The sequence below is a fragment of the Leopardus geoffroyi genome, chromosome B1 (assembly GCF_018350155.1).
Source record: "Leopardus geoffroyi isolate Oge1 chromosome B1, O.geoffroyi_Oge1_pat1.0, whole genome shotgun sequence".
NCBI classification, from domain to species: Eukaryota; Metazoa; Chordata; class Mammalia; order Carnivora; family Felidae; genus Leopardus; species Leopardus geoffroyi.
In genome coordinates this window covers 160085832-160108808 of record NC_059327.1, presented here as the reverse complement: position 1 = coordinate 160108808, position 22977 = coordinate 160085832, and the positions used below count along the sequence as shown (strand labels likewise).

Genomic DNA, 22977 nt, shown 5'->3' with positions numbered 1-22977 from the left:
CAAATGAAAGAAAAATGCCAGAGAGCTAGAATAACGAAAACTGATAATATTTATGTAACATAGTTGATGCTAATAATAAAGTTCAAGTTTGCTTATTATTAAAATTACCTTGAAATCTTCTTCCTAAGAATTTAATTCTTGTCCTTTGGAATGGTGAAAGGAATGGGAGTTACCCTGCAATGTTAATTTTAAAACCATTTTTTTCCTATAGATCTTTGCCGCCGTTCATTATCAGAAGATTCTGTAAGTATTCCATTGTTAAACCCAGATTTTACACTTCTGACTAATATGAATTTATAGGGGGCTTCGTTGTAGTGTTTATTAACTTGTTGAAATAGGTAATTTATTTCATATAAATAGAAACCCTCTTGATCAGTTATTTGATGGAGTCTCAGGCTGAGAAATTACAATAACAGAATTTTTATATGCCTTATACATTTTATTTTAAATTCATATTAATATAAATTCATTGTCTTATTTTAGATATAAGGCTCAGGTCTTTGAATATGGGTCCTTTTATAGGAATTCCATGCATATTTCTTTAATGAACCACAAATAATCCAGTAGTCAACGATTTTCAGTTTTGTTTAAGTGCAGTACCTTAAAGACAGCTGTGAAGTAGTTTCATTACAGAGTCCTTATAGCTGTTAGCTTTTTCACCAATCTTTTATTGTTTTCTAGCTCATACCTGTTGACACAGCAGTTTACTCTAGGAATCCCCTTTATCAGATTCCTAAATTTTGACAAAACTGACAGTAAGGGAAATTTTCTGAAAATTACATGTTGTCTTTGAGATCATGTATCTTTTGAATGTTTGGAACACTTGGTAATTATGAAGACCAATTTAGAGAATTTACAGGGGAAAAAAGTTTCTTTTTCTACTTAGGATGGGACTGAGGAAGACCCACAGGCAGAACTGGCCATCATTCATGGGCAGATGGCCTATATTCTGCAGCTTCAGGGTCGTACAGAGGAGGCATTGCAACTTTACAATCAGATAATAAAACTAAAGTAAGTAAATTATTGAAATGAAATGCCTTTTATAGAGGATGAAGTTTCTTTGTAAATGTTTGTTCCCTTTTGACTGTTGTTTATTGTTCATAGGCCGACAGATGTGGGATTGCTGGCTGTGATTGCAAATAATATCATTACTATTAACAAGGTATGGGCTATCCATGGCTTTCTTATACTTATATTTTACATTGAAAACATATTACCTCAGCTTTGTCCTAGGATAACTTCTTTTTTCCATGACACAGTACAGTTGTAGCAAAATTACAATGGAGAGTGTTATTTAACTTTCATAATGATGATGATTCTGCAAGCCATATTCCAGATAATAAAACTTTTCTGTAGTTACAGACTCTGGACTTTAAAATCTTGGCCTTTTACCAGTTTATAATAATGTAGAGAATCTATGTATTGAAAAATAAATTGGACTTTTTTTTATGTTTTTATTTCTTTTCGAGAGAGAACGTGCAAGAGAGAGTGGGGGAGGGACAGAGAGGGAAACACAAGAGGATCGAAAGTGGGCTTCCTGCTGATAACAGAGAGTCCAATGTGGGACTCAAACCCACGAGCTGCAAAATCATGACCTGAGCTGAAGTCAGACGCTCAACTAACTGAGCCACCCAGGTGCCCATTGTTTAGACTTAAACTGAAAGCATAACATGCATGTTTTATGTGACATTTTCATCTAGTGAGTCTGAATACAAGTTTTCTATATAAATAATTTTTTTCTTTCTCGTGGTTTTTATTTGGGGGGAGGGGAAACATGGACATGTTTTCTCTCTACCCACTCCCAATACTACATGTAAAATATTACAAGTGTGTATATAAACAGTTCTAAAGAGTACTGTGTTAGTAAAATTAACTACCATTTAGAACACTGTTTTAATGGAAGAATATTTCAAGTTCAGATTTGAAATTCAAGTCAGCAGAAAATAAGAAAAGTAACATTTGATTCCTTTTGATCAGCTGTGTGAATTTTCAAGTGTCATTTATTTCATCTTCACAGTTACAGTTTCTAGGTGGCAGTACTTATCTCTGATTTATAGGAATATGATCTAAGGCTGAAAGGAGTTAAAACAGTTTGTGTAAGGTCACACAACCTGTGTTAAAGGTGGAACTTGGATTCAGATTCCAGAGATTCAATTCTCTGATTGCAGAGTCCTTCATGGTACTTCTCCCCTTCTATAGCAGAAATCTAGAGAATCCCCAGAAAATGAGATAATAGCATTAGGGCCAGTAGTAGTTATAGGATGTTGCAGGCTATCAGCATAGTTTAGGTCTCCAAAAATAGATTGTGGCATTTGAATCTTAGCATTATATACCTGCCTGTGTTTATGAGTTATTTGAAATGCCAGTGAGGATAAATTCATCTTACCTGGATATATGATTATGGAAAGGAGAGTGTGTAAAACACTAAATATCTTAATCTCATTGTAATTATATGCCAAACTTTCTTTACTCAACAAACTTTTTATTCAGAATAGTGCTGGATGCTATAGGTAATGCAAAGAAATATGAAACTCAGTCTTAATCATTATATTGTTCAAACTTTTTGACTTTTAACTGAAGTATTGGTGAAAGAGAAGATCTTCATGTTGGCAAATTTGTAGATGACCCTTGAAAAGGAGGGTTACAGTTTAAGCAAGTGAACATATGGAGAAATATTTGACTTGTGGAAGGAAACTAAGAAAACAAATTAAAAGGATATGTACTGGTTTGGAGCTTCACACTCAGAAAAAGTAGAATTTATTCTAGATTTCTTCTTTGCTTCCTTTTAGTCTTCATACTAATAGAAGACCTGGTTTAAAAAGCATAGGGATATCATTTATTTGCAAATAGATATATTATTTAACAAAGAATATTGTGCACACAGTAGACATTCACATGCTCAGTTTGGCCTTCTCAGGATGCAATGTAATTTAATTGTCTTCCTTATCCTAGAAAGGTATGTGACATTCTAGAACTCTTAACAATAACACTGTGCTTGCCCCACATAGAAGTTTGAGAAATTGAACTTATTTGAGCTTCTACCTAGGTGAGAAGTGTGTGTGTTGGTGGGGGGCGGGGGGGTAGGGAGGGGAACAGTACATTACATTAGCATTTTTTGCTAAAAATGGGTTCAAAAGAGGTGTGAATTTATTTCTAAATTTTAATGATTTGCTTACGTAATGACTATTTCAAAGAAAAATGAATTGCGTTCCTCATTTGTTATCTAAATTCTAAAGGGCATAGTTTGTAGCTTGCATATTTCTTTGTATCTTTGTCATTAGTCCTAATTTCCAATGTAAGATTTGTTCTGTCCATATGTACTTTTCTTCACAAAGCTCAAAACAAGCAGTTAAGAGTGGAAGGATAAATCAAAAGAAAACCAAGAACCTAAGACAAATTTATATGCATCTTAGAGATTTAGGCAACCTAACCAGGTAGATGTATTATCTTCCAAGCTCTCTTGTGTATTAAATGGAAGAGTAATAAAGTCTTGAAGTGTTAAAAGAGTTAAAGTCTGAGATTGCTGTTAATGGCAGATGAACTTTTTTTTGTCAGGACCAAAATGTCTTTGACTCTAAGAAGAAGGTGAAATTAACCAATGCAGAAGGAGTAGAGTTTAAGCTTTCCAAGAAACAGCTGCAAGCTATAGAATTTAACAAAGCTTTGCTTGCTATGTACACAAACCAGGTAGGTAACAAACCTCCAACTCCCCTGGCTAACCCTTTTGGAGTATGGCATAAGGGGTGCATCAGTACAATTTATTTATATTTTTTTTGTCTTATATAAGTACAATTTATTTATATACAAATAAATATATATATTATATAAATAAATATATATAAATAAATCAGTACAACTTATTTACATTTTTTGTCTTATATGTCATGTGTTCTTCAGAATGTCATGTATCATAGATTTTATTTGTTAGACAAGTAATTTGCTCAATTCTTTGTAAGGGTCTGCAGCTGCCTTTTAAGAGGAAGAAAACATTCACACTTGTAAATGAGATAATGTTCTCATTACCTTATTTCTGATCTGAGTTAAAGTAGAAGTCATTAAAGATGTCAACTGTGATTATAGGTTTAAGATCTTTCATTTTAGTTTGTCCTATTTACTTAAGTTATAAATACTAAGGATGTAATTCTAACTCTAACATGCATTAGTTCTAAATAATGATTTTATATTCTTCTGTAACAGAGGTTTTCAGTGGGAGTGAGAGGCAATAACATTTTTATTATTTAGAACTGAGTCTAGATACTTTAGCAAGAAATACCTATACATTTTGTTGTTTTGAAGCAAAGACTGATACTTGTATTATTTTTTAACAAAATTCTGGAATTTAAGCATACAAATTAATGTTTAGAACTAGTCCTTTCCTAAATACTTTCATAACTCATGGCTTAAATTTAGTAAATGGAAATTTTTTTCCTATAGGAAAAAATTGAGAGTAGATATTATAAACCACTTCTTTCACCCTAGATAGTTGTTCACTTACTATTGTCTTTCAGCTGAGTTCCCTCCTCTTCCACCCCCATCCTTTTCTTTTTGGTCATTCACTTACTGTTTAATTTCATTAACCAACTTATTTGGGGGTGGGGGGGATACTATCTTTTAGGCAGAACAGTGCCGCAAAATATCTGCCAGTTTACAGTCCCAAAGTCCTGAGCATCTCCTGCCTGTATTAATCCAAGCTGCCCAGCTCTGCCGGGAAAAGCAGCATGTAAAAGCAATAGAGCTGCTTCAGGTAAAGGAATTACTTGAATTTTTAATGAGGTGTCAGAGAGTTGCATCCTTGTTTTATTTTCATTATAATAGCCTGCAAACTTGTAAATAAAATGGGAAAACTAATAGGTAATATACCACTAGACAAATTCCATAGTGTCACTTTAGTTAATTCTTGAGCTACCACTTTGTTTTGTGTAAGTTTGCATTAATGTTTGCCTAAACCCTGAGGAATGCTTTTCATTTAGAGATCAATTTAGCATGAGTTAAAGGTTTGTTTTAGGTTTATAATACCAGAACATGCTTAATCTCTTTTTCAATAATGTATTTTCCAATGAGTCCCAGTCTAAAAACTCAAACAATTACAGAGATACTGACTTGGTTTTTGTCATTCTTTTTTTTTTTTTAATTTTTTTTTTTTTTTCAACGTTTATTTATTTTTGGGACAGAGAGAGACAGAGCATGAACGGGGGAGGGGCAGAGAGAGAGGGAGACACAGAATCGGAAACAGGCTCCAGGCTCTGAGCCATCAGCCCAGAGCCCGACGCGGGGCTCGAACTCACGGACCGCGAGATCGTGACCTGGCTGAAGTCGGACGCTTAACTGACTGCGCCACCCAGGCGCCCCGGTTTTTGTCATTCTAAACCAACTGCTAGATTACATGTTTGAAATTCCTGAGGGTACACTACATTGGAAAGTTGAACTGGGTAAAATTAGGACCATCCTGTAGGGCAGAGTTGTCTAGGCAGGGGTCCTCAGTAAGGATATATTATCTGTTTTGAGTATCTTATTTAAACAAACAGAACTATGTGGTAACCTGAATTATTATTTGTCTAGTAATGACTTCATGGAACTTGATATTATTACACTTTCCAAGCATAATTTGATGTTTTTTTTTTTTCAGAGCATAATTTTAAAACAAAATAGGTATCAAATAAAATTTTTCCGGAATTAAAATTTTGATCTAAAACCAGAACTTTACTATCTTAAAACTGGATTTAAAAGGGGCGCCTGGGTGGCGCAGTCAGTTAAGCATCCGACTTCAGCCAGGTCACGATCTCGTGGTCCGTGAGTTCGAGCCCCGCGTCGGGCTCTGGGCTGATGGCTCAGAGCCTGGAGCCTGTTTCCGACTCTGTGTCTCCCTCTCTCTCTGACCCTCCCCCATTCATGCTCTGTCTCTCTCTGTCCCAAAAATAAATAAACGTTGGAAAAAAAAAAACAAAAAAAAACTGGATTTAAAATTCTGTGTAGATGTGGTAATTGAAACGTGTGCAGCTAGTTGAATAAATTAAGTGTAATTTTTTTTTTTCCCTCCAACTAAAACATTTCAGGAATTCTCAGATCAGCATCCAGAAAATGCAGCGGAAATTAAGCTGACCATGGCACAACTGAAAATTTCCCAAGGTATTGATAGTGATTTCATCATGGTTAAAATATCATTTTAATGGAAACATGATTAAAATGATTCTGAAGTACTTGTGGGCTGTATGATTTAAAAAATTTTGCACGATGATGAATCATAATTATTGATGTTTCAAACAGCCTTTTCTTGGGTTATTAAATTTTTAGAATGATTCTCAGTATATGCCTTGAAAGTCAGTAGAAGCAAAGGATTCCTATGTTTCAAAAGATCATGCTTAACGCAAATTTCCTGGGTATGTCATGTGTAGAAATGCTTCTGTCACTTGGTAGTATCTACGTGAAATAAGGGTTACTTTGCATTCTAGTTCTCAGAATTTCTTAATCCTTTATCCTTTGTTTATATTTTGACTCATATCTTTGGGGGAGAAGAGGCAAGACAATTTAATGAAAACTGATGTTTTTGAATCTTACAAAAAACTGCTTTTGTTTTTGCCCATGATTCTAAACAAACCCTGAGTGATTGTCTGTAGCTATATATTATCTGCATTTGGTAACCACTATCCAAGTATAACTATTTTAAGTTTAAAATTAAACGAAATTTTAAAAGCCAGTTCCTCCTTTGTGCTAGACACATTTCAGAAGCTTCATAACCACATGTGGCTAGTCGAACAGGGTAGATTAGGAAATTTCCATCATAGAAAGTTGTATCTCTGGTGTAGACCATGCATTCTCAGCATTGGGTGGTGGGGATCAGTTGTTTGGTGGATGATCAGAAAAATTACAGATATTATGATGGCTGAAATGAAAATTTCATGGGTAAAGATGAGAATTGACAAGGGGGGGGGAGGAAATGTCTTAAAAGGCTCCATAGTGTGTAGTAATGAAAACAAGATTGAGAAACATTGTTGGTCTTGGGGTGCCTGGCTGGCTCAGTTGGTAGACCATGAGACTCTTGATCTCAGGGTTGTGAGTTCAAGCCCCAGAGCCCCATGTTGGGCATAAAGATTACTCTAAAAGAAAAAATACAAACGGGCTCCTGGGTGGCTTAGCTGGTTAGGTGTCCAACTCTTGAGACTCTTGATTTCAGCTCAGGTCATGAACTCATGGTTTGTGAGTTCAAGCCCTGTGTCAGGCTCTGCACTGTCCTGACGGCACAGAGATTCTCTGTCTTTGTCTCTCTCTCTCTCTCTCTCTGCCCTTCTCCCATTCGTGTGCACACGTTGGCATGCACAGATGCTCTCTCTTTCAAATATAAACAAACATTAAAAAAAAAAAAAAATACTGATCTTCCTGTTACCCATACTCACATTCCCTTAACTTCCTTTCTTAATTTTTCTTTTCCCACCTCTCCTTTTTCTTGCTCTTCCCCTTATTTTCGTTCCTTCTCCAGTTTTCAGTTTATTTTTGAAAGGATTATTTATCGTACTAAAATTACTAAGAGCTTATCATGGTTCCTGTGACAAGTCTTTGAAAGGTTATGTTAGTGAGGTATGCAATGAGTAAAAAAACAGTATTTTGACACCATAGGAAGTTTTCCATTGCGCTCCCATCTACAGTATTTCATATTTCAAGGTCTTTAGGGTAGAGCTTCCTTTAAGTGACAGTCTACAAAAGGAGAAATAGAACTTAACAGACTGGGTGGGAGTCGGGATACTTCTTTTTCTGGTAACATCTCTGCCATTAACTCTGTGGGTGTAAACAAGGTATATTGTTTCTTTAGGACTCCGTTTCTTTATGTATATGTAAAAAGAATAAGTAGAGTACATTATCTCCAAGATCCCAAAGCTTGAATATTTAGAGATACTACAAAGTGACTTAAACTTCTTGTATTTTTTTCATAATATGTTTTCTTCAGTGTGATGATGATGATATTTTTAATCTCTCAAGGTAATATATCCAAAGCATGTCTAATATTGAGAAGCATAGAAGAGTTAAAACATAAACCAGGCATGGTGAGTTTAAAATATTAAAAGACTGAAAGCAATGGAATTATAGTTTGTTGGTATGTTTGATTTTTTTGTATTTAATTTCTGTTTATTCATAATGCAGTAGTAGTTAAAATAATAGTTACTTATCTGGTATACATTTAATCTCACTTTATGTTCTGCTTTGCATTGGTTTATTAGGCAAATATTTGAGGCACTATTTAGGCTTTATATTATCACTGAAAGCCAACTTTAAATAATCTAAGACCTATATAGGGAATTTCTTAGCCTAAATTATTCTGTCATGTCTTCAGTGTGGTATTTTGAGCTAAAGCAATTTAGTAATAGTGGCCAACAAATTTATTTTTTAGTTCTCTGATGATTCAAGCATCACAGTTTTAAATCAGTGATGTTGCTGTGAAAGCATGTGTTTCAAAGCAGAGACTAATGCTGTAGTTGGTGGTATGTGCATTTATTGTATAGGAACTTTTATTCACGTCTGTATCCTCTCACACAGCTTGTTTACAGTCAGCACTCAGTATTTCTCTTTTGAAGACTCATATTTTAAAGACTGAGTGATAATTACTTTATATTAGAAGCAAACATAAAGGTTCCTACTATTTCATATCTGGCCTTTCAAGAAATATTTCCACTTCATCTAGGTTGTTGAATTTATTGGCATAAAAGTTGTTCCGATATTTCTTATATATCTCTTTAAGATCTGTAGAACCCCGCTCATTCCTGCCACTGGCTATTCAGGTCTTCTTTTTCTGTTTTCTGGTCAGTTTAGCCAGAGGTTCATCAGTTTTACTGATTTTCTCTAAGATCCAGCTTTTGGTTTCTCTTTCCTTTCTGACCTCATCTCATTGTGCCCCTCCCATTCTTACTATACTCCAGCCACATGGGCCTCCATGCTGTCCCTCCAACACACCAGGCAAGCTTTTCACTGTTTTTTTGTAGTTCAGGCCAGATACAACTTATGGGACATTAGCTGTGCTGAAGTGTACCTCATTGGAAGTCCCAGCAATGTCTTACCTTATAAACTAATACTCTAACTTACTCTCAACTGTTGTACTTACCTTACCATACACTGGTAACAAACTGTGAACTGGCACTACTTTAAGAGGAAAGCTGGGGTGCCTGGGTGGCTCAGTCAGTTAAGCGTCCAACTTCGGCTCAGGTCATGATCTCGCGGTTTGTGAGTTTGAGCCCCGCGTCAGGCTCTGTGCTGACAGCTCAGAGCCTGGAGCCTGCTTCCGATTCTGTGTCTCCCTCTCTCTCTGCCCCAGGGTCTCCCACTTGTGCTCTCTCTCTGTCTCTCAAAAATGAATAAATGTAAAAAAAAAATATTTTTTTTAATAATAAAATAATAAAAAAAGAGGAAAGTTACATTTTATAGATAACTACCTTTGCATTTGGAAACCACTGCTGTATACAGTATTTCTAGTTACTGTGCTCTAAAAGGATAATAATTTTTATGATGAATTTGGTATTGACAGAGCCTAGCAACTTCTATTTTCTATTTCTTCAATTTTTTTTCATTTTCAAAAAGCTTATTCTGGGAGAGAAGGGAATTTTATTCATTAATTTATACTTTTGGCTGGGTAGGTGTCTGCATTAGTGACTATGTACAGCCATGAGGAAGATATTGATAGTGCCATTGAGGTCTTCACGCAAGCTATCCAGTGGTATCAAAACCATCAGGTAAATATATGGAATAAATTGTCATGGGAGCATGTTTTTACATAAAAATAAAAAGCTTCAGGGGCACCTGGGTGGCTCAGTTGGCTAAACATCCTACTTTGGCTCAGGTAATGATTTCATGATTCATGGGTTTTAGTCCTGCATCAGGCTGTATGCTGATAGTTCAGAGCCTGGAGCTTGCTTCGGATTCTATGTCTCCCTCTCTCTGCTCCCCCCTGCTCGCATTCTCTCTCTCTGTCTCTCAAAAAAATAAAACATTAAAAAAAAAATAAAAAGTTGCAAGTAGTGAACTTAGTGAATTGAAATATTCCAAGTCACTGTTTAAAGAATGGAATATTATTAGACTGTCAAATTAATTTTTTAAGTATACCAAGTAAAGTTATTAGAAATAGGAATGGCTGCAAAATTAAAAACAGAAGCTCAGTTATGGTTTTAACTGTGTGTGTGTGTGTGTGTGTGTGTGTGTGTGTGTGTGTGTGTGTGTTCGTGTATAATCTCAAAAAACAGTAATACATGAATGCATTAGGAGTGCTCATCTTGTCGAGAGAGAGCTCGTGGATGGTAGTAATTGGTGAAACAATAAATACATGCAATAATTGTATCTCATGTGTCCATGGAATAGGAACACTTTTCATTTTTTCCATTATGGGTTTGTTTATAGGCAGTATCCAATTTATAAATATACATTCACACAGTATTTATACTGTTAGCACTATTAGTGGATATCAGGGTTCTGGGAAATACTGTGTTAATATTTGAGAACTGTGGTGACATATCTTTAATATTTGCTCATGGGGAAGTATTTCTAGTTATAGACAGTGTAGAGATAGGTTATGCTCCAAAATTCATAAATTGGTCATCACTTGTATAATTTGTCTACCTCCCTCCCTGTATGTGTGTTATTTTTTGTTGTTTCATGCATTCAGTATAACTTAAGATGAGGAATTTAATGGATAGGTCCATCTTAAAGGTCTAATGAACATAATAACTTTATGAACTTGCTAGATATTTAGCTTAAAACTTTTTTTTCCTCTACTTATTGAACCTGTAGCCCAAATCTTCTGCTCATTTGTCCTTGATAAGAGAAGCTGCAAACTTCAAACTCAAATATGGGCGGAAAAAGGAGGCAATTAGTGACCTAGAACAGCTATGGAAGTAAGTTCTGAAAGGTGGAGATGTAAAAATGCAAATTGTATTGCTGTTATTTGATACAAATAAGTTATTTTCTTGTTTATGTTACTTTTTCCAGTTTCATAAACTGTTTACTATCCTTTTTTTTTTTTTTAGACAAAATCCAAAAGATATTCACACCCTGGCGCAGCTTATTTCTGCTTACTCACTTGTAGATCCTGAGAAGGCAAAAGCGTATCCTTTTGATTGTTCCAGATAGCTCCCAAATGCATGCTAGGTCCTTTCCGCTACCTCATTTGACCAGGGCTTTTTCTGTTGTTGTTTTTGCTTTTTGTATTTTTTTTAAGACTTTAAGTAATCTCTACAACCATCGTGGGGCTGGAAATCACACCCCAAGATGAAGAGTCCGCAGGCTCCACAGCTGAGCCAGCCAGGTGTCCACTCCCCAGCAGGACTTTTTCTGTTGTAAGTTTCAACAAACAAACAACACCCTCTACTAACTAGTAAGAGCAAAAATGAGAATTTATTGATCAACATGACTAAAAACTACCATAACAGATCCATCTTGAGATACAGTTTGATCCAGAAGCAAAAATGAAGTCAACAAGATGCAGCTGTGTCTCTTCAGGTTCAAGTCCAGCAGCATAAAAAAAGAAAAGAAAAAGCATATTTTATTTGAGTAGTTGTGAAAGATTCTGAGATGTCATTTTGATTGAACTGTCTTAAGTTACATGCCCATCTCAAACAATTACTGGAGAGATTCAGTGACTTAATCGGCTGTGCTACTCTACTCCATCCGGGTGTGCTCATGAACCCAAGGTGGAGTGGTGGATGCTAAGCAGCCATGAGTCAAAACCTTTATAGTGAGCAAGTCTATGAGATATAACTGTGGTAGTTGTTTTAGAATGGAGATTTTATTAAGCCACCATCTTGAAGTGTGTCACTGAGTTAAGGAATGGATGATTAAATTATTGCTCTTTTTTCAGGGTATATGATATGTAATTGACCTTATGACTTGATTTGTTATTCTGTAGAAGATTTAAGAACATTTTTTTACTTTTGGCAAAGGACATCAAAAACTGTCTTTCTTTTAACAGACATATATATGTATATATATTGTGTTCCTGAACTCCTGTTCAATCCCAGTCTTAGTAAACACCTGCCCTCGTCAGATAGTATGTCTCTGAAAGTAGATGTCGAGGCTCTTGAAAATTCTCCTGGTGCTACTTACATTCGGAAAAAGGGTGGAAAAGTTGCTGGAGATAGTCAACCAAAGGAACAAGGGTAATGGTTTTCATTGTAACATTCACTAATGCTGACTTTAAATTATATAAGGAATAAAAAATACATTCTCTGAAAATTCCATGTGAATAAAGTTTAAGTCCCTTTTGTTCCCCTTCTCTTTTGCTATACCCAGTTCTTAGTCTTCATCCTGTTTACCCCCTAGTAGTGTACTCTGTTCCCCCTAGTACTGAGTGTATATCCTTCAGGATCTTCTTTGTGTTTACACACAAAGATAATTTTAAAATATTTTTTTAGATTGGTTTATTTTTTGGTTTTTTACAGAGGGAGTAATATATTGTTCTTACTGTTTTCCGCCTTTTCTTCTACTGAGTCGTGGAGATTTTTCCATATTCCTAGTATAGACATACTTCATTCTTTTTATGCATAGTATTCCATTGGCTGGATATTCTCTACTTTTTTTATTTGTAAGTTTTTGATGTACACTTAGTACATCATTTAGTAATTCTATACCAGAATTCAGATGAAGTTTATTTTGTTGATTTGGAGGAAGGATTAGCCAGCTTCATTAACTTAGAAGTCAGTCAGTCATTTTTTTTTTCTTTTTTAAAGTTTACCTGTTTATTTTGAGAGAGAGAGAAAGAGAGAGCTCACACATGTGTGCAAGAGTAGGGGAGGGGCAGAGGGAGAGAAAGAATCCCAAGCGGGCTCAGTGCCACGGGCTTGAACCCACAAACTGTGAGATGGTGACCTGAGCCTAAATCAAGAGATGGACTCTTAACCGACTGAGCACCCAGGTGCCCTAGAAGTCAGCAATTCTTACTCTCCCATATTGCCATCTCAGAAACACTGTGGAGGCCTACAGTGTAATGTTTAAGATTCTATGAATAGAGAGTCAGGATGAATAGAGAATGGAAGGCATATAACCCTTCCCCCAGATTTGTGGCTTTCATAATTTTTCACTGTTTTCTCCTTTTTTGAAAGAATACCTTTTGAAATGCAAATTTTTTTGTAACTTAAAAAAATATATTAACAACAGTATATGATTAACTTCGTTATGAACTCTATTTGGTAAAAAAATAAAAAATAAAAACACTGTCATCCTGATAATAGGTTTTTAAAACTAAAATAAGGAATTGTAGGTCCCAGAGATACTACATTGTTCCATATTCCATTTCATCATATAAGTCCTACCTCAAGCTTCATCAAAATGAAAAATTCAAGCCAGATCTTAAGGGGATTTTTAAATAACACCTATTTTATATATCTTTAGTAATTTTTTTCCTCTTCCAAAACAGAGTTGAGTAATCAGTAGGAATATAGTTCTTTTCTAATTATTTATTTATTTATTTAATTTTTAACTAATCTCTATATCCAGCATTGGGGCTTGAATTTACAGCCCAAGAATAAGAGTCACTGCTTTTCCAAATGAGCCAGCCGGGTGCCCCCTTTTCTAATCCTAAGTCTAGCAGAAGGAAATAATAAATTAAATCCATTTAATTTCAGTAAAGGTTGCATGCTCTGTGATTGTGCAGAGCATAGAGGAGTACACCAGAGGGAACAGTTTCTTCCTGGGGACAGTCAGGGGTTAAAAAATTACTTCAAGGAGGAAGTGATTGTGTTGACTCTTAAAGAGGATGAATTAAGCAGAGTGCAAGCAAAAGCAAAGAAGAAATTGCAGAGCACCTTTGAGAAATTGCAGGTCTGACTGTAGAGTGCGATTAGTAGAGAGTCAATTTAGAAGACTATTGCATGGTCTGGGTGAGAGATGAAACTCGAAAGTAAGACCCTGTTGGGGCATTTGGGTAGTTCAGTTGGTTAAGCATCCACCATTTGATTTTGGCTCAGGTTGTGATCTCACATTTCATGGGTTTGAGCCCCACGCTGAGTGTGCGCTGAGCGTAGAGCCTGCTTGGGATTCTCTCTCTCCCTCTCTCTCTTCTACTCCCCTGCTTGCGTTCTCCTTCTTAAAATAAATAAAAAGTAAACATTAAGGGACACTTGGCTCAGTCAAACATCCAACTTCAGCTCAGGTCATGATCTCACAGTTTATAAGTTGAAGCCCCACATGGGGGCTGACAGCTCAGAGCCTGGAGCCTGCCTCATATTCAGTGTCTCAGTCTCTTTCTGTTCTTCCCCCGCTCGTGCTCTGTCTCTGCCCCTCCCTCTGTGTGTGTGTCTCTCTCTCTCTCCCTCTCCCCCCCCCTCGCAAAAATAAACATTTAAAAAAGTTTTTAAAGACAGTAAATAAATAAACATCAAATAAATAAAGACACTGTATGTTGCATATCCTATTTTTGAGGGTACCCCGAAAGAACTTCCACAATTGAATGACTTGTTAGAATGACTTTTTGACAGGAATTGTTGCAGTCTCATCTTTTTACTTCACTGTTTCATAGTTCCCATAGAGATATAGCACATCTGATTATGTACAGAGGTATTTCTGTCTGCCTCTTAACTGCTGTCAATACTTGCTGAAGTGTCTTCTTGATTTTTCATGCTCCTTTCAGCACCACCACCCCCTTTTTTTTTTTTTTTTTTTAATTTTTTTTTTCAACGTTTATTTACTTTTGGGACAGAGAGAGACAGAGCATGAACGGGGGAGGGGCAGAGAGAGAGGGAGACACAGAATCAGAAACAGGCTCTAGGCTCTGAGCCATCAGCCCAGAGCCTGACGCGGGGCTCGAACTCCCGGACCGCGAGATCGTGACCTGGCTGAAGTCAGACGCTTAACCGACTGCGCCACCCAGGCGCCCCGCCACCACCCCCTTTTTTGGTCAGTGTACTTAATGAAGATGTTACTTAAAAAATTCTATAAACTTACCAGTTTCAAGATTTGAAAGATAAAGAAGTACAGAGTAAAAGCTTCCTCCCACCCATGTGTGCTCTCCTCTCTCCAAGGTCACAGCCAATGTTACTTGTCTTACATACCCTCCCAGAGATATTCTTTGTGTGTATGATATGTATACATGTTCTTTTGCCTAAGAGTTTAGTTACCTGTTCTCTAGTTTTACCAAGCATATAACTTAACATAGTATTGTAGATTTTTATGCTTATTCAAGTTTCTTCCCTTTTTACACAGACTTAATATATGGCAATGTAAATGGTATCTACATTGCTAGCCCTCTTTTTTTTTTTTTTTTCAACGTTTATTTATTTTTGGGACAGAGAGAGACAGAGCATGAACGGGGGAGGGTCAGAGAGAGAGAGGGAGACACAGAATCGGAAACAGGCTCCAGGCTCTGAGCCATCATGAGCCATCAGCCCAGAGCCTGACGCGGGGCTCGAACTCACAGACCGTGAGATCGTGACCTGGCTGAAGCCGGACGCTTAACCGACTGCGCCACCCAGGCGCCCCAACTAGCCCTCTTTTTTAAACCACTTTCCAAAAGCTGCAGTGTACGAAGCTTGATTAAACTTAACCAGTATACTGAAAACAATAATATATTGTGTGTTAACTAACTAGCATTTAAATAAAAATTTGAGGAGGAAAAAAAATACCTAGAGAGGAATTGAGATTATGACTTACTCAATTTAACATTTGTTCCTGCAGCTACTTGAAGAGCAGCAGAATTAGTGCCCCAGCATTGGCTCTTCCATCACAGACACTTGAAGCCAGTCAACCTGAAAACAATGACCTCACTCAAACCATTTTTAAAGGCTTTTAGGAAGGACAGATGCTCCATTGGGTGATACCTTGTTCCATCAGTATGTATGGAATCCTCTCCACCCAAGGCCAGTTTCTACTGGCAGAGTTTGTTCAGTGTGTTTTTGTTTTTGAATAAAATATGCTTGAATGCAAAAGTGGAAAAAGTAAAAATAAAAAAAAAAAAAAAAACTTAACCAGTGTTAATATCCCAGCTAGTTTATAAAGTTTGGCAAGACAATATAAAATCTTAAATGCCTTTATGATAAAATGCCCAGCTCACTCTTTTGCACGTTTATTCTGCTATAAATATTTTATCATGATGATGGTAATGATATTTCTTCTCTTTATAGACAAGGAGATTTGAAAAAGAAGAAGAAAAAAAAGAAAGGTAAGAATTTTTTCTTTTTTTATCTTTAGATTCTGTCTTATAGAATCTTCAGTTAAAAGCTTGAGTTTAGGGGCGCCTGGGTGGCGCAGTCGGTTGAGCGTCCGACTTCAGCCGGGTCACGATCTCGCAGTCCGTGAGTTCGAGCCCCGCGTCAGGCTCTGGGCTGATGGCTCATGATGGCTCAGAGCCTGGAGCCTGTTTCCGATTCTGTGTCTCCCTCTCTCTCTGCCCCTCCCCCGTTCATGCTTTGTCTCTCTCTGTCCCAGAAATGAATAAACGTTGAAAAAAAAAAAATTTTTTTTTAAATAAATAAATAAATAAATTAAAAAAACTTGAGTTTAGCCCTATATCAAAGTCATCACGCATAAGTACACTGTCCTCTCTTCTGTCTTTGAACACTGACTTTAGTCTTGACTATAGCTAACATTTTATTTTTTTAAAGAGTACAGCTCTAGAGAGTTTGATTTCCTGAATTTACATTGTTCCTCTAGTTATGTTGCTCTTTTGCTGTGATTGTGAATAGGTTACTTAAGATACCTGCCTGAGTTTTTCATCTATGAAATGGAATGTGGGGGCGCCTGGGTGGCTCAGTCGTTAAGCATCCAACTCTTGATTTCGGCTCAGGTTGTGATGCCTAGGGTCGTGGGATTGAGCCCTGCATCAGGCTCTGTGCTGGGCATGGAGCCTGCTTAAGATTCATTCTCTCTCTCTCTCTCTCTGTCTCTTTCTTTCTTTCTCCCTCCCTCCCTCCCTTCCTGTCCCTGCCCCCTTCTCCCCCACTTAGGCTCTGTCTCTCTCTTAAAAAAAAAGGTGGGGGCGGGGAACAGAGCTTGTTGTTTATATCCAGCCTTTCAGAGAAGGACTTTCTGCAGCTGGCATGTCTTTCCCATTAATCTGATGGGGCCAACATAGGTCAGTGTCCAGCCCTGAACCATTAACCAGGGGAATGCCGTACATTGTTTGGCTTAGGCTATAGTTGATTTTAGTCCATAGCAGGAGAGGGTAGAATTACCATGTTTGGCGTCAACTAGTCAGAGGTTATCCTTGGAGCCACCTACCTGTTTCTGAATCTGGGAAATCTGTGGTGTAAATCACATTGTTTTTGATTTTGTTCACTATTGTGTTAGAATTCAGGTCTCTCAAGTCTGCTAAGTTTATTACCATTCCTCCATCTGTTTTCCTGCTTCCAAAATTTTATTGATAATATATTTTTTCCTATTTTTCCTTCTAATGTGTTTGTTTCCATCTTAGTAGAGTTTTGGGATGGTGCAGAAGCTAATGTTTGCATCCAGCCCACTATAAGTATTTGTTTTATGTATTAATAATACTGCAAGGGAGCAGCTGATAACTGTAGGTAGAAATAACTTGCCGTTTCACTTACTTTTTTATTTTTTGTAGTTTCCAGATAAGTATTTTTTAAAACTTACAAGTGATATATGTTCATTCTTTTTTTTCTAAGTGTTTATTACTTATTGTGAGAGAGAGAGATAGAGAGCAAGTGGGGGAGGGGCAGAGAAAGAGGGAGAGAATCCCAAGCAGGCTCTGTGCCGTTAGCACAGAGCCCAACTCAGGGCTTGAACTCACAAACTATGAGATCATGACCTGAGCTGAAACCAAGAGTTGGACACTTAACCGACTTAGCCACCCAGGCACCCCTCGAGAATATTCTTATACATAACCTTGTGTCTTTTGGATATCTGCAGGATAAATTTCTAGAAGTATGAATTTTGAGTGGCACTGCTAAATTTAATCACTCTCTACAAAGGCTAAACTGTGTACACTTCTGCCGTAATGTTTGAGTGTTTCTCGCTATTTCACCAAAACTGGGTATTACTGCTTTTAATATTTGTTAGTTTGATGGAATTTTGTTACCTTTTTCATTTCTAATTAGTGAGGTAGAAGAGCATTTTTTCACATTATTAAGGACTTCTATTTCTCCTGGCTTACCCTAATAATAGCAGTGCCCATTTTTTTTTGCATTTACCTATTGATTATCAAGACCTTTTTGTACATTAAGAATATCAGTCCACTCTGTTATATAGCATGCAAATATATATATATATGTGTGTGTGTGTATATATGATACATATATATGTATATTTGCTATTTCTCTTAAAAATATATCTCTTACCAAATGAAGTTGAGAATCCTTTATATAGGGGTGCCTGGGTGGCTCAGTCGGTTAAGCATCTGACTTCAGCTTAGGTCATGATCTCGTGGCTTGTGAGTTGGAGCCCCACATTGGGCTCTCTGCTATCAGTGCAGAGCCTGCTTAAGATCCCCTGTCCCTCTCACCGTGCTCCTCCCCTGCTGGTTCTCTCTTTCTCTCTCTCTCTCTCAAAAAAAAAAAAAAGTAAACTTAAAAGAAAAAAAAAGAATTTTCTATATAGATACATCTGTGAAGTCTTTTCCTTTATGGCTTCTGAATTTTCTGTCATGCTTAGAAATAAGGCCTTTTCCTCTGCTAGATTATACAAATAAAACTTTCTCAAATGAACTTATTTCAATTTTAATGTTATTTATTCCCAGGCTAGGACACATTCCTTAAGCAAACTATCTTGAAAATATTATGGACAGATTTCTCATTCCTTTATCAATTGTTATACAGGAAAATTGCCTAAGAATTATGACCCAAAGGTGACCCCAGATCCAGAAAGATGGCTACCAATGCGAGAACGTTCTTACTACCGGGGAAGAAAGAAGGGTAAGAAGAAGGATCAGATTGGAAAAGGGACCCAGGGAGCAACGGCAGGAGCTTCATCTGAACTGTAAGTCATTGCTCCTCAATTGAAGTCACTCAGAGCATAGGTTGATTCTTTTTCAGATTGACTCAGGGTCATTAGTAAGAATTTTTAAATATATTTTAAGTTAAGTACAGTCAGATATGTTTAATAAATGTTTTATAATATACTTATGGAAAGAAAAGAAATGTGGTGTTTCTGATTTGATTATATTGTAAATACTAGGATTGTAGAATTGTATTATAAATATTAGGATTCGGTATCTTCAAACGGAAGCTTTAAATACACTTGTCATTCAACTGAATATGTAGATAAACAGATACTATAAGTAAGATGACTAGAAAGAAGTTATTAAAAATGTTACTAAATAAGTTATTTCTACATTGTAAGATTATAGGTCATTTAAATTTTTTTCTTTTCTAAGCTTTCTAAAAATTGGCATGAACCATATATTACTTTTTCTTTAATTATGAAGCAGTAAAAATTGTATTCAAAAGAAAAATGGATAGGGAGTTGGGACACCCCCTTTAAATGAAATAGAATAATAAAAAAAAAAAAAGAAAGAAATAGAATACGTGTGGAAGATTGTTAAGAATAATGTGTTTTTATAGCCTTTTCTTTTGTTGAATATATGAATGACCAACACTTCCTGATCTGATGATTTTAGGGATGCCAGTAAGACTGTGAGCAGCCCACCCACCTCCCCACGACCTGGCAGTGCAGCAACATCGGCTGCATCTACAAGTAATATCATACCCCCAAGACACCAGAAACCTGCAGGGGCTCCAGCAACAAAAAAGAAACAGCAACAGAAAAAGAAGAAAGGTGGAAAAGGTGGCTGGTGATTGGAACATTCTTGTTTCCAGGCTATTTTTAGTCTCACTGACACTAGGAACATAATAAAGGTAACACAGCAAGAAACACAGAGTTCCTCCCTCACCCATCCCCCACATTTTCATAAAATTAATTTCTCATGCATCAAAGAGGAAAACATCTTCCTCAGACTCTGCCTAGTCAGACTTAGCCTACTTGTACTACCTAGCTTTGCACAGATGATAAGCCCTCAAAATAATGGGGCATTTTCCCACCTTGATCTCTGTTGCATCCTTTCTCTTTGTGTGCTGATCTGGTGTTTTTTCAGTTTCACAAACAAGGCATGTTATCCAAAGTTTCCTAGGATTTAAACAGAAACTACTTCTGTTTCAACTAGAGTCTGAAGATACTTGTTCCTACCAAAGCCCATTTTAAATTATGTCTTAGGAGGCCTTAGGAGACTGAAAGTGGAATCTTCTTAGCATTCCAAATAAATAACTGCTTAGAAATATCATGTGATAAAAAGGGACCTTATTAATACACTGGTGTTCTTCACTTCATTACATAAGTGGCCACAGGAAAACTAAAGTAAATGTCATGATTAATTCTAAGTATAAATTCTCTGTTACGTGATACTGGAATATGGGATACTACATATACTATATATGTTATATATATATATATATATATATATATATATATATATATATATATATATAGTAATGAAAAGTGTGTGGGTGTGTATATGTACATATATATACACAAGTACACACATATATATAAATTAAGACTTCTTTGCACCCCAGTATTGTTTTCAGATTATGATAACATTATGCTGATTTATCACCATTAAAGAACTCAAGCAAATGTATCAATGTTGCAAGAAGTTGACTCCTAGACTCAGTGGTTCTGAGGTCAGATGGGTTTGGACTGTTTCAGTCAGAAAGATTTAATGGCCCTGTCAAGAGCTCAAACATTGACTTCTGGGGCGCCTGGGTGGCGCAGTCGGTTAAGCGTCCGACTTCAGCCAGGTCACGATCTCGCGGTCCGTGAGTTCGAGCCCCGCGTCAGGCTCTGGGCTGATGGCTCGGAGCCTGGAGCCTGTTTCCGATTCTGTGTCTCCCTCTCTCTCTGCCCCTCCCCCGTTCATGCTCTGTCTCTCTGTGTCCCAAAAATAAATAAACGTTGAAAAAAAAAATTTAAAAAAAAAAACAAAAAAAACAAAAAAAAAACATTGACTTCTGAGGTAGAGAGAAAATCCACCAGAGTTCAGTAGCAGGCAGTATTAGAACTTAACAGAACTGTTTGGCCCAGTTAATAGATACTGAAATGACTCCCCTTCATCATTCAGAGTACATGCATTCATTACCCTTCTCAAAGTAATGAAGTATTATACAGTCAGTCTGGTGTCAGTGTTGCTCTGGTCTTTCCTCACCTATAAGCCACTTTCCCATTGAACCTGTGAGACAGACACACTGGGATGCCCACCCTTGTGAGTATTCATTTTGTGCTGCCCAAGATAGCATTGAATCTAGACTTTGAGTATTTCTTTATGATCATATTACTTTGTCCTTATTAATAAAGTGCTGCTGTGTTTGACTCTGAACATATCAAAACTTCCTCAAAGAGATTTTTAAAAGGCTTTCTTCCTCCTTTACAAAAGTAAGAAATGTGGTGCTGCCTTTCTGTTTAGCATAATCAGAATCTGCAGTAACATCTAAACAAGAGACCCTCATATATGAATGATTTATTATGGCATAATACTTTTTGAGCTCAGAGAATACTCTTGGTAAGAGTGATGTACTTATTCCTTCTGAATATATACCCCATTACAGGAATAATTGTTAGTAAATTTGTTATTTAGGAATCCATTAAATTTCTGTGGTGAAGGATAATCATTTTTAGGTTAACTGAGCTACAGAATTTTGTTGAAAATTATCCATCGTTGAAAATTTTGACCCAATGCACCAAAAAAGTGAAATTTACATTTCTCTACTTAGTCACTGTAATTGCTAGTCATTGTCATTACCAGCCATTACTAAGCAACTGAAACCTCAGTTTAAATAAATTATAATTGTCAAATGAAGTGTAAACATCTACATTAAATTTCTAGTAATTGTTTCTTCTTTTGGACAGGTCTTTAACCAATGACATATACTTTGTGTGTGTGTGTGTGTGTGTGTGTGTGTGTGTGTACATTTATAAAAGACAATATGGATACATCCATTCACTGTGGTACATTTTAAAATAAAAGATTCTAGCAGTGAGTATGGATTAAGGTGTTATGGGTCTTGGCATTTTATAGGGACTTCTGGTTGGTATATGAAGAATTTTTTAGGCTGAATATCTAAAATTGTTTCTTGCCCCTCCCAGAAAGCTACAAAACTAATCTGATGGGATTGGAAGAACCCAGTTTTACCTTCCAGTATATAAAATTGAGTAGTAAACATTTTTTAAGTTATTAAGCACAGCATTTTCAAGGCTGAGTGGAAACTGCTAACCTGAAAAACTGTTGCATTACTCAAACTTGGAACCTGCCTTTCATTCACTGTTCCTTACAAGCCTATTTGAACGGTAGATCTGATGAAGGAAAGTCAGTTTATTGCATTGATTATTTTGTTGGATTGTGAAATATGTTTTTGAATGCAGTTTAATGAAATAAGTGTTGCCTGGGTGGCTCAGTTAAGCATCTGACTTGATTTTTGCCTAGGTCAGGCTTAGATCATGATCTCCATATTGAGAGCTAGCGTAGCATCAGGCTTTGCAAGCTGAGCCTGGGCTGAGCATAGTTTCTCCCTTTCTACCCCTTACCCCCTTGTGCTCTCACTTTCTCTCAAACATTAAAGCAAAATAATAAAAACCATCCATATGCTTTTAAACCAGTTTAAAAAACATTACACCACCTTTGAAAAGCCCAGGTGGTACCTAATTTGCTATATATAACTGTGGGCGACTATTTTTGTTTAGTTGTAGTTTTAATACCCAGCATTACTGGTATCCGTTATCCTGGCCGACTACTAATTTAATCTTCAGAATTCTTTTTTAGGCGACATGTGTCAGGAATTTAAAACAAGGGAACCGTTCACTTTCTCTTTCCTTAAGCATACTGGATAGCAGCCTCTGGACACTCCTAGTGTAGTTAACAGGGGGCCGGGAAGATAAAAACTTGACTTTTCAGGCTTATGGTTACTGGCTTGGAGAGGCACGGAATCTGCTGGGACGCTGGTTCCATTAAGCGATCTCCTGACGGGAGACACTTAGGCCTTAGGCCGGGCTACTCTGGAGTGGTGAGGTAGAGGT

General features: G+C 36.7%; 1 protein-coding gene across 2 annotated transcripts in view; it reads left to right on the top strand.

Annotated features, from left to right (window-relative positions):
- The window catches only part of SRP72 (signal recognition particle 72), a 30938-nt gene extending 10390 nt beyond the window's left edge, over window positions 1-20548 (top strand). For both annotated transcript variants that reach the window (XM_045473961.1, XM_045473963.1), the window contains exons 6-19: window positions 212-243; window positions 887-1011; window positions 1105-1162; window positions 3556-3687; window positions 4616-4744; window positions 6054-6126; window positions 7972-8036; window positions 9618-9713; window positions 10765-10868; window positions 11001-11078; window positions 11991-12128; window positions 16086-16123; window positions 18732-18891; window positions 19532-20548. In XM_045473961.1, coding sequence (XP_045329917.1) covers window positions 212-243; window positions 887-1011; window positions 1105-1162; window positions 3556-3687; window positions 4616-4744; window positions 6054-6126; window positions 7972-8036; window positions 9618-9713; window positions 10765-10868; window positions 11001-11078; window positions 11991-12128; window positions 16086-16123; window positions 18732-18891; window positions 19532-19709 — 1406 coding nt within the window. In that variant the 3' untranslated portion in view covers window positions 19710-20548. The remainder of the gene's footprint in view (window positions 1-211; window positions 244-886; window positions 1012-1104; window positions 1163-3555; window positions 3688-4615; window positions 4745-6053; window positions 6127-7971; window positions 8037-9617; window positions 9714-10764; window positions 10869-11000; window positions 11079-11990; window positions 12129-16085; window positions 16124-18731; window positions 18892-19531) is intronic.
- The last annotated feature ends 2429 nt before the right edge of the window (window positions 20549-22977 follow it).